Raw genomic sequence first — 15,572 nt, forward strand, 5'->3', positions numbered from 1 at the left:
GATATGCAGATAACACAACCTTGCTTGCTGAAAGTGAGGATGACTTGAAGCACTTACTGATGAAGATCAAAGACTATAGTCTTCAGTATGGATTACACCTCAACATAAAGAAAACAAAAATCCTCACAACTGGACCAATAAGCAACATCATGATAAATGGAGAAAATATTGAAATTGTCAAGGACTTCATTTTACTTGGATCCACAATCAACAGCCATGGTAGCAGCAGTCAAGAAACCAAACAACATATTGCATTGGGCAAATCTGTAGCAAAAGACCTCTTCAAAGTGTTAAAAAGCAAAGATGTCACTTTAGGGACTAAGGTGTGTCTGATCCAAGCCATGGTGTTTTCAATAGCCTCATATGCATGTGAACACTGGACAATGAATAAGGAAGACCCAAAGAAGAACTGATGCCTTTGAATTATAGTGTTGGTGAAGAATATTGAATGCCATGAACTGTCAGAAGAATGAGCAAGCCTGTCTTGGAAGAAGTACAGACAGAATGCTCATTAGAAGGAAGGGTGGCAAGACTTCATCTCACGTAATTTGGACATGTTATCAGAAGGGATCAGTTAAAGGACATCATGCCTGGTAAAGTACAGGGTCAGCGAAAAAGAGAGAGACACTCAATGAGATGGATTGACACAGTGGCTGCAATAATGGGCTCAAGCATAGCAACGATTATGAATATGCCGCAAGACTGTGCAGTGCATAGTTCTGTTGTACGTAGGGTTGCTTTCAGTTGGAGGAACAATAACATCTACAGAGAGCTTAGAGAATATTCAACCCATATTTTGTAAATCATCTACATGGCCAATATTAGATTTTTTTTTTCAATAATTGTGATATTTATGTCTATGAATTTCCAATATGTAGAATACAACCCTGGAAAACATTTTCATCTGTCATGGAGTTCCTTGTCTCTCTCTTGTACGGATGCTCCTATAACAGCCACAGGTAGAGAGTAGATGTGAGGAGGAAGATAATTATTCCTACAGATGTGAGGTTCATATCAGTTCTCCCAAACTGGAGAATAATGTTTTTGCTTACAGAAGAGAACTTGTCCCCTGTGTCTAGCACAATTCCTTGTTTGTAAGAGGCATGGGTGAATAGTAAATGTGTTTAGTAAATAAATAGTTGGTTACAATAGTGTTCATCTTTGTTGAGAAAGAGCCTGGAGTGTGCAAACTGGTTACCCAAAGGTTGGCAGTTTAAACCCACCCAGGCCCTCTTCAGAAGAAAGACTTGATGAGCTGCTTCCACAAAGATTAATGCTGAGAAAGCCCTATGGAATAGCACTGTTCTGTAACACTTGAGGTTGCCATGAGTTGGGGCTGACTCTACGGCAGCTAACGGAGTCTTTGTTGAAGCTTCAGAGTTTTGTACCCTGAAGCGTAATGAGTAGGACGATGATCCCTAAATTCCTTTTGGGTTTAATATTTTGTAAAGTAGTGAATTTTAACATTTGGTCATCCTGGGTTTACCTTTATTTACCTTATTACATGTAAGTGTGAACATCCTCATTTTCAAAACAATCGTGTTCTTTGTATCCACACTTGAAACCGCCTTTTCTATATCTGATATATAAATTAATTGTACAGAAGAAAATATTTATTTCCATATCATAAATCAAGTTCATTCTTTCCATATGTCTGTAGGAATTATAAAGCTCTTCTTGATTATTCTTTCCTATTGGGCAATCTCCTGAGATTTTATGCCCTGATGACACAGTGATTAAGTGCTCAACTGCTAACTGAAAGGTCCACGGTTTGAACTCACCAACTAATCTGAGGGAGAAGAGACCTGACAATCTACTCCCCTAAAGATTACAGCCTAGGAAACCCTATGGGGCAGTTCTACTCTGTCCAATAGGGTCACTATGAGTGAGAATCGACTAGACAGTAATGAGATAATATATTATTATAATTATTACACTGTTAAAATATGCAATTTTATACTTTTTACATTTTTCCCTTTCTGTGATTTAAGCAACTCTATTTTTACACTGTAACTATTTCCCTCCCTAATTACATTAAGCAAAATATATTATTATTAATACCTCGTTATAATAATTAGTTTTGACTAACCTCATTTTTAGAACATCGAGATTTCATCTCAGGAACTTTTTTTAACATCTGGTATATTGTCTTTGTAAATATCACTTTGATTGATTTCCAAAGAAGATAAAATTAATGGATGTGTTTTAAGGGAAACGTTTAAAGGGAAAACACCTCCTCATGTTATATGTTTTCAGTACAGTTTTCATTATTTCTTGCATTTATGATTGCTATTCTCTTTCCAGCTCTTTCAGCTGTCAAAATTTTGCTTAATTCTTTATGTCTTAGTTTCTTCAACTGTAAAACAAGGGTGTGGTACTAAACTATCTCTAAAGTTGCTTGGTTTGACTATTGAAATCATTGTCCTCACCCTCATCAGGTTTCCAAATGAAAAATGATATGCAAGTTCCTCACAGAGCCAAAGCAAAAGCAAAAAATATTGAAGGTCCCATGGAACGAGTAATGAACATAAACATATTAGAGTGCTGTAACAATATAGGCCTTCAAGGCTGTAATCTAACAAAAGCAGACTGCCGGGTCTGTCTTCCATAACATCTCTTGGTGGATTCAAACCATCCACCTTTCACTTAGTAGACTAGCTCTTAACTGTTTGCATCACCTAGGGACTCCCTAGTAGTTTTAGGTACCATGAATTTCTTCATTTTACACAAGAAAAAAACTGAGACATTAGAAAGATTAAGTGACTTCTTTCATCCAAAAGTGATATTAACCCTCAAGGCCTATGCATTTCTTGGCCCTAACTGCCCATTTTACCTGCTCATATTTCCTAGATTGGAATTTCCATGTTTCCTATTTGGAACCGATTGGGACAGATCTTTTTTTCTTGATGTTCAGACAACATTTCAAATTATTTTTACACCTTATACTGTCCACTTCATATTCTATTGCCTTTTAAAAAAATTGTTCAACATGACCCTTCCACATGTGAATATTTTTAGTGCAACTACAAACAAAGTATTGCAAATGCCTTGGATAAAATATTCTTGATGAGGTCAATTGTGTATTGGAATATCTAACTCATGGACACACAGCAATGTTGGTTAAATTGAATGAATTGACAGTCATAAATATGAGATAAACTGGGTTAATTAGTGTCTTTATAATTCCATCTGTGTCATAAAACCCAACATTAGAGAAAGCAGTGTGGCTCCAGTGCTTTCATTGCTGATTTAATGTTTAGTAAATGAGTTCTTAATCCTTTTCAAATATGTAAAATAGGCTCAATAGCAAATTACGGAAACTGTAAACTTTCCGGTCTATCATATGTGGATTAATTCCTATGGTATCACAAGTTTCCTTTTCAACTGCAAATTACTTACATTCCATAGTCTATGCTATGATATTTTTCTTTCATTTTTCCTGGTTTAAGTTCCCATCTTTCACTGAAACTATCACTACTACCTTCTAACCAGTCTCCAGAATCTTCTTCAACACACACTTTACACTGTGGTCAAAGTGATCTTTCTAAAACACAAATTCTCTGGTCAAAATTCCTAAAATTCCCATTATCTTTGGGGTAAAATTCTAACCTCCAGGTCTGATATGAGTGCCTTAATTATTTGTCATCCACTTAACTTTCTCATTCTTAATATTCTCTATCCTTCTCTTTATCCTTCCAGCAAGCCAAGAACTGTAGTATTTATGGTTAAGTATGACATAAGAAGCCCTGGTGATGCAGTGGTTAAGGCACTCAGCTGCTAATCAAAAGGTGAACCCACCAGCCACTGTGCAGGAGAAATATGGGAGGGAGATTGGCAGTCTGCTTTCGTAAAGATTACAGCCCTGGAAACCCAATGGGGCAGTTCTACTCTGTTCTGTAGGGTCACTATCAGTTGAAATTGACTTGACTGCAATGGGTTTTGTTTTTTTGGTTTAAGTATGACATGCTCATTCTTACATGTGTGCCTAGCACACTCTTCCCTCTTCCTCAGATGCCCACCCCTCCCTTTCTCCCCATTTTTCATTTGCTAACTTCCCCTTTTTCGAGGTTCAACTTAGATACTACCTTTTCTGAAAAAGGCTCAAATTAGAAATCACCTCACTTGGGAAGCTTTCTTTGACTTCTGAAGACTGGATTAGGTCCTATTCACATGGCATCGTGAACAGGCATTTATCACCCACACTGTTTTGAAGGGTTTTGTTTTGGCCTTTCACACCACAGTGTAAGTTCATCAAGGGGCTCTGTCTTGTTCTCGGTTAAATCTCTGCTAATTAGAAGTAATAAACTAAATGTGTTTGTAATGAATTACTATATGAGTAATTTTTTTTTTTTTTTTTTTTTAATCACCACAGTACCCTTACTTCTTGACTTTAATGGAGTGGAGTCTAAAATTCATCCAATTTTGTTTATACCCTCAGACGAAGACATCGCCAGTTTGGGAGTTCATCAGAGGAAGAAACAAAAGAATGCTGCCGTTTTAAGAAAAAAAATTATATACAAGGACCAAAACCCACTGTGGTCCAGTCGATTCTGACTAATAGCAACCCTACAGAACAGAGTAGAACTGCCCACAGGGCTTCCAAGGCTATAAATCTTTAAAGCAGCAGACTGCTATATCTTTTTCCTATGGAGAGGATGATGGGTTCTAATCACCAACCTTTTGGTTTGCAGATGAGCGCTTTAAGCGCTGCGCCACCAGGGCTGTTATATATGAACATCTAAAAAATAATTACAGAGCATATGTATGTATGATTTAAAAAATGTGCTTTTTTTTTCTTATCAGAAATAGAAAAATATTATGGCCGGTTTTTTTTTTTTTTTTTGGAGGAGTAGAGTCAGGTTTTACTAATTGTGTGAACTGATTTTTTCTTTTTTTCCTGTTCTGTGACTGCAAATTCTCTTCCTTTCAATAAGCATTTATTGATTACTTGCTTATTTTCCATGTAAAAGCACAGTACTAAGCAGAGATCGCACATGTCAGCAATAAGGTATCTCCAGCAATTGACTACTTTCATGCAGTGAGCAAATCTGCCTTAGTCTGAGATGGAAATGGTGGGGTATCTGTGTTTCTGGCCTTCATGAGCTGAGGCTGCCCATTGGCGTTGAAGAGCACCCAAATATCAGTGCTGTACTTTCCTTACATTCTTCATTGTCTACAAAGGTCAGGACCTGAGTCCTCACCTTACTGAGGACAGATTGGAACCTGAGACTCCAGAGGAGAAGCTCCATTAATTCCTCGTTTTACTATTGTCAATTCAGGTGTTTTCTGGAAGCACAAAATCCTCACGAAAGAGCTCACTGTAACCAAGTCAAGTTCATACTCCATCTCTAACATTGTTTCTAGTGATGCTATTTCATAGAAAATTCATGCCTGGTGTTTTTGCAGAACATCCAACACAAAAGGCCTTGACTTTGTTGTTGTCGTTTTTTAATAAACTGACCTTGCCTTACAAAATGGTTTTAAAAGTAACACATATTTTTCCTTTTTTTTTTTTTTTAAAATAGGATCAGGAAATGTACCCTAAAGAATCAAATAATATAAATTGTTTTTCCCCTGTAGCTAAAATTGCTATGCTAGTTTTAAATTTCCCAATCCAAATTAATGAACAATTTTCTCCGCAGTATAAGAATGGATTTGGCAGTGCAAAGATCAGAGCAATCTCTTCTTCATTAAATTGGGCAAAGAGGGCTCACTGGTTCTCAAACTGTTAAATGGGTATCGGGGGTTTTAATGAATGGAACGCTTATTTTTGTGCCAGCTCAACTAACAACATTGACATGATTAGCATACATTTTGGCAACTGTTCTAGCACAAGGTGTTAGTTAAAAGGGGGCTTTTATCTTTGAGCTTGCTTAATTTACTTTAGCTTTCCTTATTATAAGGATTTCTAATGTGAATGAGGTGTTTTGGTAAAGGAAATCCTGCCACAAGAAATTGTTCAGAAATATGTGCTCATTAATATTACAGGCATTTCTCATGCTGGAGATGAAGTTTATGCCTTAAAACACATAAACCATCTTCAAATTTAGAAATGAATGGGATATTTCATTGCTTTTACTGATGGTCAAAACATTGTGCTTATGGGGGATTTATTTTTTATTAATGATACTACTTGTTTCCTAAATAGTTGCTTTCTTAAAAAAAAAGAAAAAAGAAATGGAAAATTTCTCATAAAGGCTGCTGTACATCCATTATGAATGCAAAGTTTGGAGGTTAAACGATCCTCCCCGCTTATCTCAGGTCCTTCTCATACAAAACGGCTTTCCCATGAAAACACATTTATATTTTTAACAAGCAATGGTCCCCCAGATGCTTATTATTTTGTTTATTCAAATTGTTAAACTGAAGAAAACAAGAAAATGAGTTAATACAAATTGAAAAGGTCTTGGGCCTTTACATTCAATTCTTTTTTTTCTTTTGCAGAGTGGTTTTATTTAAAAAAAACTTGGAAGATTATAACACAGCTAAGAGAGAATTTGATATAAATATATAGTAAAATGCATGTTTATAATTTATAATAAATTAAAATTTATATGCACATGCATGGGTGTAAATCTTCACATGAACGTCTATCAAACATGGGCATGTTCTCTATTACATACTTGTCTACAGCTACACACATATTTACTATTTTCTCCATGTTTAGTTGAGTCATAAATTAGTTTAACATAAACTTTAGCAGGGCAGAATCCTTTGTGTTTACCCATATTTACCCCTAGAGGCAAATGAATGCCACTAACAGACATGTCAGTGAAAGAACAATCTCATGTTCAGATACAAAATGGTAAAAATGAGAAAGAAGTTATGAAAATATATAGCTTTAATTTGCAGACATATAAACACTTTTGGTACAGTACAGATGCATGACGACAAAAAGTAAAATGATCCAATTTAAGCTGACAACTTCCTTGTTTATACAGAAGCGATTTGTGATAGCTCTCATATAAAATAAAATTCCCATCTCGTAAATGTAGTAAAAGTGATCAGTCACTGATGAACCAGCTTTCTTCATTGCAAAGGACTCAGTAAAAGCTAAATTATCAAAGAAATCTGCTGCTGGGTTTACAAATAAACTCTTGGACTTAATCCAAAGCCAAAGAAGGGAAGCCAGAAATGGTAGCTAAGAAACCTAAACAACAACAAAAATACAAGTAAAACTTTCATATAAAATGCACGACTAAAATGACCAAAAGTTTACACTAGTTTCTAGAATGATCCCGTTTAAAATAATTTTTATTTTATCCAGTGGATGAGCTTAAGCATATAAAAATCTAATATGCAACCCAAGTATAAAGTACTACTCACACAAGCTATGAACACACCAAAATGTCTTGAACACCTATGAAGCAACTAAGGGTCAAAACATTTCTTTGCTTCTGGCTGTTTTTTCTTGGGCACAATTTCTAGTTACATTTTCTGTAAGGAAGAATATACGGTATATATTTCCCCCTGTAATAACAGCAAGTACAGTGGTAATGCAAACTAAGCGAAAGCAATTACAGTACGCAGAAAGTGAAATAACTCTTCAGCAGGTAGAAACTTTAACACACAGCAATGTTTTTTATTCTTGCTCAAAAATAATAATTTTTTTTAATGTCTTCTTCTTTCAAACTATACATAATGTACTTACAAAGTAATAGACATTCTATTTGCAAGTGCATCTCTTTTCCCTCTTATTATACATTTAAGCAGGGCAAATTAAATGTACTTTAATTTCATACTTGTTACATGTTAAAAACAATATATTTAAAATAGACTCTTTCATAATTTCATGTACATCATCTGTCATGTACAATACCTCAAACAATTCTCAGCCAAGGGGCAAGTGATGCCCTCTTGTGGTTAAAGGACTTAGACAAAAAATTTAATGTATCATAATCTTACCTTTCTCGCAGGTTTTATCAATGATCTGCTTGGTGTTCAAGCTTTTATAACATTTCTATAGCTGTTAGTACTAATTTGCATAAAAAATGCTGTACACATTTTATAACATCTGAATTTGAATTTAAAAACTCGTAAACAGCTATTTACAGTATAGTACAAGTTATAAATTAGTTGTCCTTCATTGGAACTGCCATCAGTCACTCTTGTTTAGGTGGTGAAGACTGTCCAAAGTCAGTTAAAACATCTCTCTGTGTTATTCATGTGAAAATATCAAATATTAGAAATATCCACCGGTTTCTTCTCTCTCATACACAAGTCAATTTTTCCTTTCAATGGAATTTGTACTTCCAAATTTCCATCTTTCCTGTGATGTTTTTGCCCCTTCCTTAAACAGATGTAAATGCCCATCCCTGTTACAAGTGTGATAGAACCCAAGCTAATTACAGACAGAGCTACCAAGGTAGGCATACAAGACACAGGCTCTACCCTTCTATGAGTTGGTTCTATTGAGATTTGTGGCTCTTTCTCCTCTATATTAATTTCTGGTTCCTTTCTTAAAAGACTCTCAATGTAGCTCTCATTACCGACAGTGTCATTGACAAACAGATTCACCATGACCGTGGAGTGGAGAGGCTCTGGGTAGCCATGATCACTCACTTTGACCAGTAAGCGATGGAGTCCATAATCCGTCTGCAGCAGTGCCTCTTCCAAGGTAATGTTGCCAGTTTTGGGGTCAATCCTAAAGGACTCAGGCCTCGGACCTCTTCTCCCTATGATGCTATAAGCTATGACAGCATTCATGCCTGTGTCTTTGTCAACAGCATACACCTCTGTAACTGGGGAGCCAGGGAGAGTAGAAGGCAGAACCAACAGGTAAGACATATTAGACTGAGGAAACAAGACAAGAGGTGGGTTGTCATTGATGTCTAGAAGGAGAATTGTGATTTTTGCAGTAGACGAGAGGGCAGGCTCACCCCCATCAACAGCTTCAACCCACAAAGTATAGGAGCTTTGCTGCTCTCTGTCCAAAGAGACTTTAGCTCTCAGCATACCCTTTCCTGTGTCTATGACAAAAATATCGCTTTGGTTCACCACTGAGAGAGCCACCCAACCATTTTGCCCAGCATCAGCATCCGTTACACTAATTACTCCAATTTCACCATATCCTGGGAAGTTTTCTGGCACAAAAAAGCTGAAGTCCTTGTTGATAAACCTAGGGCTGTTGTCGTTTTTATCCAACACTGTGAGAGCCACTGTGGCGACTGATTCTCTGGGTGGCTTCCCAGAGTCAACAGCTCTGACTGTGTACCTGTACTTCTCTTTCTCTTCTCGGTCTAGCTGAGTAGAAACTGTCAGAATCCCTGTAGCACTATCTAAGGAAAAGTAGGATGGCGCATCAGGTCCCAGGAAATATGACACCTGGCCTCTCTCTCCACTGTCAGCGTCTGTAGCATACAGCTTGGTCAAAAAAGCATTGGGTGCATTGTTTTCTTCCATGGTTAGTTCTATCAGGGGTTGAAGGAAAACAGGAGCATTGTCATTGTCATCTAAAAGTTGCACTTTAATAATTTTTTGGTCATGAAATCCCTCAGAGTTCCAGGCCACTACAGCTATTTCATAGAACTGCTGTAGCTCATAGTCCATAGGCTTTGCAGTTTCTAGCAAATATTCATTATTGTATGGTTTGTAGGGCGATAGCCTAAATGGCCCTTCACCATCCAGGTAGCAGTTCACCTTGTATTTGCCTTCTGGATCTCTTATGGTGAAAAAAGCAATTGGTGTGTTAACAGGTTCCAGCTCTTTCAGGTAAACAACACCATCTATCTCATTTGCTATATAACGAGGGACAATTTCAGGTGGTCTGAAAATGACTTTGATAATGGACACCAGGGCAGTGATCACAGCGGGGATGCAGCCTGGCCCATTAGCAAGGATGGTGAGCTTGTGTGTTTGCAGAACACTTCCCCCAATCTTACTGAAAAGTTTAATGACTCCAGTGATTTCATCCAGATGGAATAAATCCTTAGATGCCTGTGGGACTTTCTGACTGTAAGAGTAGGTGATTTGAGCATTGGTCCCCAAGTCTCTATCCACAGCCTGGACAGCTGCAATCGGGGTGCCAACTGTGGCATTTCCATACACTGTGACATTGATTTGCGAGTCTACAAAGAGAGGGCAATTGTCATTGATGTCACTTATGCCAATGGTGAGAGTGGCGCTGCCCAACAGGGGTGGCGACCCACCATCCTCGGCTATGATGATGCTCACATACTGGTCCTGGGTCTCCCTGTCCAAAGCCCCCATGACGATCAGATAGGGGGTGCGCTCCCCGTTCTCATTCTCTTCCACGTCCAGGGTGAACATACCATGGTAGTCCAGTAATCGGTAGGTCTGTACCCCATTAATGCCTACGTCTGGGTCCACCGCAGGGTGCTCTATGGCCAACCGCGTGTTTACAGGTGCATTTTCCGGGACCCAAACTGAGATTTGGGAAACCGGGAACTGTGGGGCATTGTCATTGATGTCCCGGATGGCGATTTTCACCTTCACAAACCTGAAGTATTCCTGAGGCAGGACCAGCACATCCAGAAGCAAAAGGCAAGACTCAGATGAAGGGGAGGAGGAGATGGAGATGCTGCCGTCCCAGGCTGCCCCTCCACCCCCTTCCAGACACAGGGCCTCCCTGTCAATCACCAGGGCAGAAGTGTGGAGCTCCCCGGAGCGGTTGTCCAGGGTCACGTACTGGCCACTCAGTCCGCGGGAGGCCAGGCTGAAGGAGAGAGGGGGGTTCCACGAGACGCTAGGGCTCTCTGGCGCCTGCTGGTCCTGCCTCCCTGAGGCCCTGGGCACCAGCCGCAGGTCCTCTGCCAGGCTACCGATGAGCACTCCTGCAGGCAGTCCCTCGTTCAGGCTGTACAGGAGCTCCGTGGCCCGGCTGTAACTCGCGAGGCAGTTGAAGGGTCCCACGAAGAGGAAAAACAGAAACAGATGCTAGAGTGGGGGGAGGGGAGAAGGCTCGTTTACACACGTGGAAACACAGAGATTGGAGTCAGAAGCCAGTGTCCCCGAGGTCAATACAGCCCCTATCTCTATTCTCAGAAGCAAATCCTGTACTCAGAGCTGGGTGAAGAAGAAACTTGCCGTAAAGGAGAGATTTAAGGAGCAACATTGCCTGCCAAACTTCATTCCCACCCCCCTGTTTACTTTCTATCTGTACCTTCCTCTCCCATCCCCCGCACCCCCTTTGCCACCCTCATTCAGCTACCATTCCGAGTCCCAAACATAAAACGTCTCTGGAAACACATGCCAGAGTGGAGGGGACTCCCACTCAGGGACTGCGCAACGCGACAGGGAAGCAGCCTGGGCAGGGTATGGGGAGGGAGGGGGTGATAGTGGAGGGAATTGAAAGGTGGGCAACTGACTACCTATTGAAATAGCTCTGACATTAGGGTCTTAGAACGAGAAATGTGTAATATCTCTTACTATGAGACTAATAAAAATAACAACAATAATAATAATATGGAAAAATAGTATCCCATGCACACCTACACACAATACACAAAAATAAACACCTGAGCTCCGAGGAGATTTTCGTTTTAGTAAGCATTTAAGTCAAATCGAAAGGATCCGTATCCCCAACCCCTTCCAAACGCCCCCTTAGGGGAAGAGGTATAAACGCGGAAAATGATTACGCAAAAACAATTTGTCAATTGCAGGAGACGGTCTCAGCCACATGCCGGCAGCCGGAAACAATCTCCGAATCCCAGTACATAAAACGGATTAAGGGCACCCCCATCCTCCTCTCCCTCCCATCTGTCTCTATTTTTGCTTGAGAAACTTCCTCTCTCGAACCAAGGACTTGCCCCAGTCCTTACTAAAATGAAGACACTTAGCCCAAACTCCCTTCCCTTCCTTCCGTTCTTGCTTTGAAGTTTGAATTAAGGTAAAAGGGTTTCAAACCCCACCACGGTGTAGGAAGTGCCTCCCAGTACTGCCACTTGCCGGGGCCCTGGGGCTCCTGGACCCCAACTCTTACCGGCAGGTTCCCGTGGCTGGTGCTGCTCCTGGGACGATGTAGACGCCCCATATCCAGGCGCGGGTGCCAGGTCGCCGGGCGCCAGCTCACTGCCAGGATCCGCGAGCTGTACGCATTCCCTCGGCCGCGCATTCCCGGGGAGGCTGCAGTCTGCGCGCTCCTGACGGGCGGGCGGCAGAAGACACTCCCTCAGTTCATGCAAATCGCTGGCAACTTCAGCCAATAGTCACTGGCTCGCCAATTAAGGACCGACGCTAATGGGGACAGAAAGGCGAGGGACAGAAGGGCACTGTCATAGTTTCTTGCCCCGGGCGCGAGCACCTCCAGACCCCGCTGGAGGAGCCCAGTGGAGGCTTGCCTCTGACGACTGCGACGGGGAGCCTCCGGGTCCGGCACTCGAGCGCGCTCCTACCAGCCTCCGGCTGCGCCGCACCAGTCAGAACCTACGTCCACAGGTTGCGAATAAAGGAGGGAGCATTAAAATAAATAAATAAGCCCGCATTTGTGTCTGAATATATCGAGAGAGAGTCGGCGCCACAGAGCAATCAAACGCCTAGCTTTGCCACCAGTTCTTCCGAGAGACTTGGATCCACCGCTATTTGCATTAAAAAAAAAAAAAGCATATAGAGAAAGAAAATTCAGTTTTCTCTGCTGAAGGAAGGTATTTCAACTTCTTTGCAACGCGGTATGAGCCGGGAAAACCCAATATATAAGTTCGGGGAAGGTTTCAGCATGCTCCAATTTGGAATCTTCACTATTGGTGGTGGCAGAGCTTCCGCTCCTTTCCTAGTTGTAGGCGCAAGTGACTCTGGGTGTCTGTTTGCCTTGTACTCTGGTTTTACAGGCAGCAAGGCTTCTGGCCAAAGGAAGGAGCCAAGAGAAAAACTGGAAACACTTGTGCTGTAACACAAGTGGCTCTGCCTGCAACCAAGTGTAGTACATTTCTGTAAGGGGTGCGCTTTTTTTTTTTTTTTTTGGACATTCAGTGAAACCTAGGAGAGGAAACGGTCACTTTTCAAATTATATGTATACACAACTCTATCTCTGTATAAACCCGTTGCCGGTCCAGTTGATTCTGACCCATAGCAACCCTGTAAGACAGAGTAGAACTATCCCATAGGGTTTCCAAGCAGGGGCTGGTGGATTTGAACTGCTGACCTTTCGGTTAGCAGCCAAATCTTAACCACTAGCGCCACCAGCCCACCCCCGCCCCCACCCCGCGAAGTGATTACTTGGAGAGTTGTGCTTTCTGAGGGAATCCTGGAGGAGTAAAACGCTTGGCTATCCCCTGTGGCTATGGCACTAAATAGTCATGGGACCTGGAGTCCAGGAACATTCGGAGCTCTGTTTTCTCATTTGTAAAATCAGTACTATGGGAGACTCCAGAGCACTAAGCCTGTGAAATACTTTTTGGTCTGCAGAGTGCCATATAAGTAATGGAACAGATCACTAAACCTTTCCCAGAGTACATGTTTCTCTTATCACTAGGCTTCCAGAAACCCTGTGCACTGCCCTGACCATAAAACCCTGTATGTTGAACGGCCAGTGACCCAACCTAGTGTAGAAAGAAGTTCTCATTTTCATCTGAGAACTATCTGACTTCCCTATACCTGCAATAGGAGCCTCTTTAATTTTCTTCTCCTACGGTACACTATCCAGAACATAAATTGCTTGACTGAACTAATAGCTTTGCTTCTGAACCATTCTATTGTCTCCTCATTTTCACTAATATCTGAGACACAGAGTCCTAAATTTTAAAAACAGAGTACATCAAAATACCTGGTGTGTGCAACAGCTTAATATTGCACAAATGGGACTCTACATGGAGTTCACAAACAAAACTCCCTAAAATATGAATGTGGCATACTTGTTTAGCTTATGCAATCAGCTCCATGCTCTTTATAGTGAAACTGGAGTGCTGTTATAGTGGTAAACAGACACACCACATGCACGTAACACACCCGGGTCCAGGGCCATTATACAGCCAGTGAACAAACCATAGTAAGGGAAGTACGATTTGCCTCTCCTTGCTTCTTCAGCTGCCAGTTCTGCCCTACAGCTGAACTTTTACCATAATTGCTAATATTTACTTTGGTGTCTTTAACTGCAATGTATCTTACTCTAAAACTCAGTACCAAGCAGATTTTGCAATGTGTTTATGTCTTCACGCAATACCCACAGCTTCTACAACTTGGGGCACACGGCCAGATTTAGGCAATAAGTTAGTGGTCAGAGTACGTACAGGCTGAACCTGCAAACTCAATTTATTCTACATCAATACAGATGCCACCGCAGAGGCTGTATATTTCCTCCCTGATCATGCCCTTTCTAACAGGTTAAGATCATTCACCTTTGGTAAAATACAGGGATCTCTATCCCCACTTGTTTCTAAGGATAATACACAGGAGCTATCCTTTAAGGGAGGGTCCCTGGTGGTGCAGTGGTTAAGCGCTGAGTATCTGGAAGGTCAGTGGTTCAAACCCACCAGCCGCTCTGTGGGAGAAAGACGTGGTAGTCTGTTTCCATAGAGATTTAGAGCCTCGGAAACCCTATGGGACAGTTCTATTCTGTCCCGTAGGGTCACTCTGAGTTAAAATCGACTCTACAGCTGGAGGTTTGGTTTGATTTGGTTTGTTATCCTTCAAGAAGATAGTCCAACTGAAACGACATCATCTCTTTGTAATTATTTCCTCAACTGTGTTTGATTTTTCAGGGATTCATTTATGCTGCTTCTTTCCCTACTTTGCAATGGATGCTTTTTGCACAGATGCACCTTTGTAAGTAAGACGCCTCTCACTCACTAGTAGAATAGTGCACTTTTGGTCATATCCTGTACTCTGCGCCCCTCAGTTAAGTAGGTGAGCAATTCAAACCTATGTGCTCAGCAGTATTTTTCTAGAGTGTTTCTAAAACCAGGAACTTAAAAACTATAGCAAAGCTGTTCGTGTAAGTTGAAACACATGAATTAAACACATTCTCACATGATATTTGGAGAGACAATTATAACCCCTTTTGCTTTAAGTTACTATGGTGATTGCAAAGTCTTTGCATAAAAGTTTTCCATCAAGACAGGGAGAACTTGGAACAAATTTGGGCAATACCTTACATGTCATATTCCAAACAGCTTGTTGAGGTACTTGCTATTATCCTTCCATTCTGAAGATCTAAGCAGTGATATTCCATAGGTTTACACTCTAATTCTCTATTTGGATGCCAGGAAAAAAAAAAAAAAGAAAAAAGACAGAGAGAGACACTACATAGCCTTCCCTCCCACGTACCGTATTTCTGGGCATTGTGAAAGCATCCCCAAACTACTGTTCCGTATAACTCCAGCCCTGTGACCTACCATCTGGTGTTAAATATTTCTATAGGTGACTTAGCTTCTATTCTATTAGTCCCTTGAAAATAATACTTACGAACTTCTCAGATGTCTCAGTTGCTCTGGGCCTGCTTCCCAGGTGTTTCGTAAAAATCAATCTAGAAGAATAGTTAGATTATATGCCTTCCAGTCCTATTTTTTCTATAGGCTAGGAAAAAACATGATACAATAGATGGTACAATGAGCCAAGCAAGGGGATTTGGATCCCATTCCTTAGCTTGTTGCTAAGTTACTGTGTGACTTTAGACAAGT

The 15,572-nt window shown here is 40.8% G+C and overlaps 1 protein-coding gene across 1 annotated transcript; it reads right to left on the reverse strand.

The window, feature by feature from the left end:
* Positions 1–6,874: 6,874 nt before the first annotated feature.
* On the reverse strand, positions 6,875–12,724 carry PCDH20 (protocadherin 20). The gene is made up of 2 exons (XM_049853215.1): positions 11,942–12,724; positions 6,875–10,896 (listed from the first exon to the last, which is right to left on the reverse strand). Exons 1-2 carry the CDS (start codon positions 12,071–12,073, stop codon positions 8,176–8,178), a joined length of 2,853 nt encoding a protein of 950 aa, XP_049709172.1. The 5' UTR covers positions 12,074–12,724; the 3' UTR covers positions 6,875–8,175.
* Between the last annotated feature and the right edge of the window lie 2,848 nt (positions 12,725–15,572).

The sequence above is a fragment of the Elephas maximus genome, chromosome 14, assembly GCF_024166365.1.
Source record: "Elephas maximus indicus isolate mEleMax1 chromosome 14, mEleMax1 primary haplotype, whole genome shotgun sequence".
Lineage (NCBI taxonomy): Eukaryota > Metazoa > Chordata > Mammalia > Proboscidea > Elephantidae > Elephas > Elephas maximus.

Coding starts and splice junctions, on each gene's coding strand:
- PCDH20 (XM_049853215.1), bottom strand. CDS start 12,073: ATGCGCGGCCGAGGGAATGCGTACAGCTCGCGGATCCTGGCAGTGAGC. Junction 10,897..11,941: donor CCAGCCACGGGAACCTGCCG/GTAAGAGTTGGG, acceptor CCCCCACTCTAG/CATCTGTTTCTGTTTTTCCT.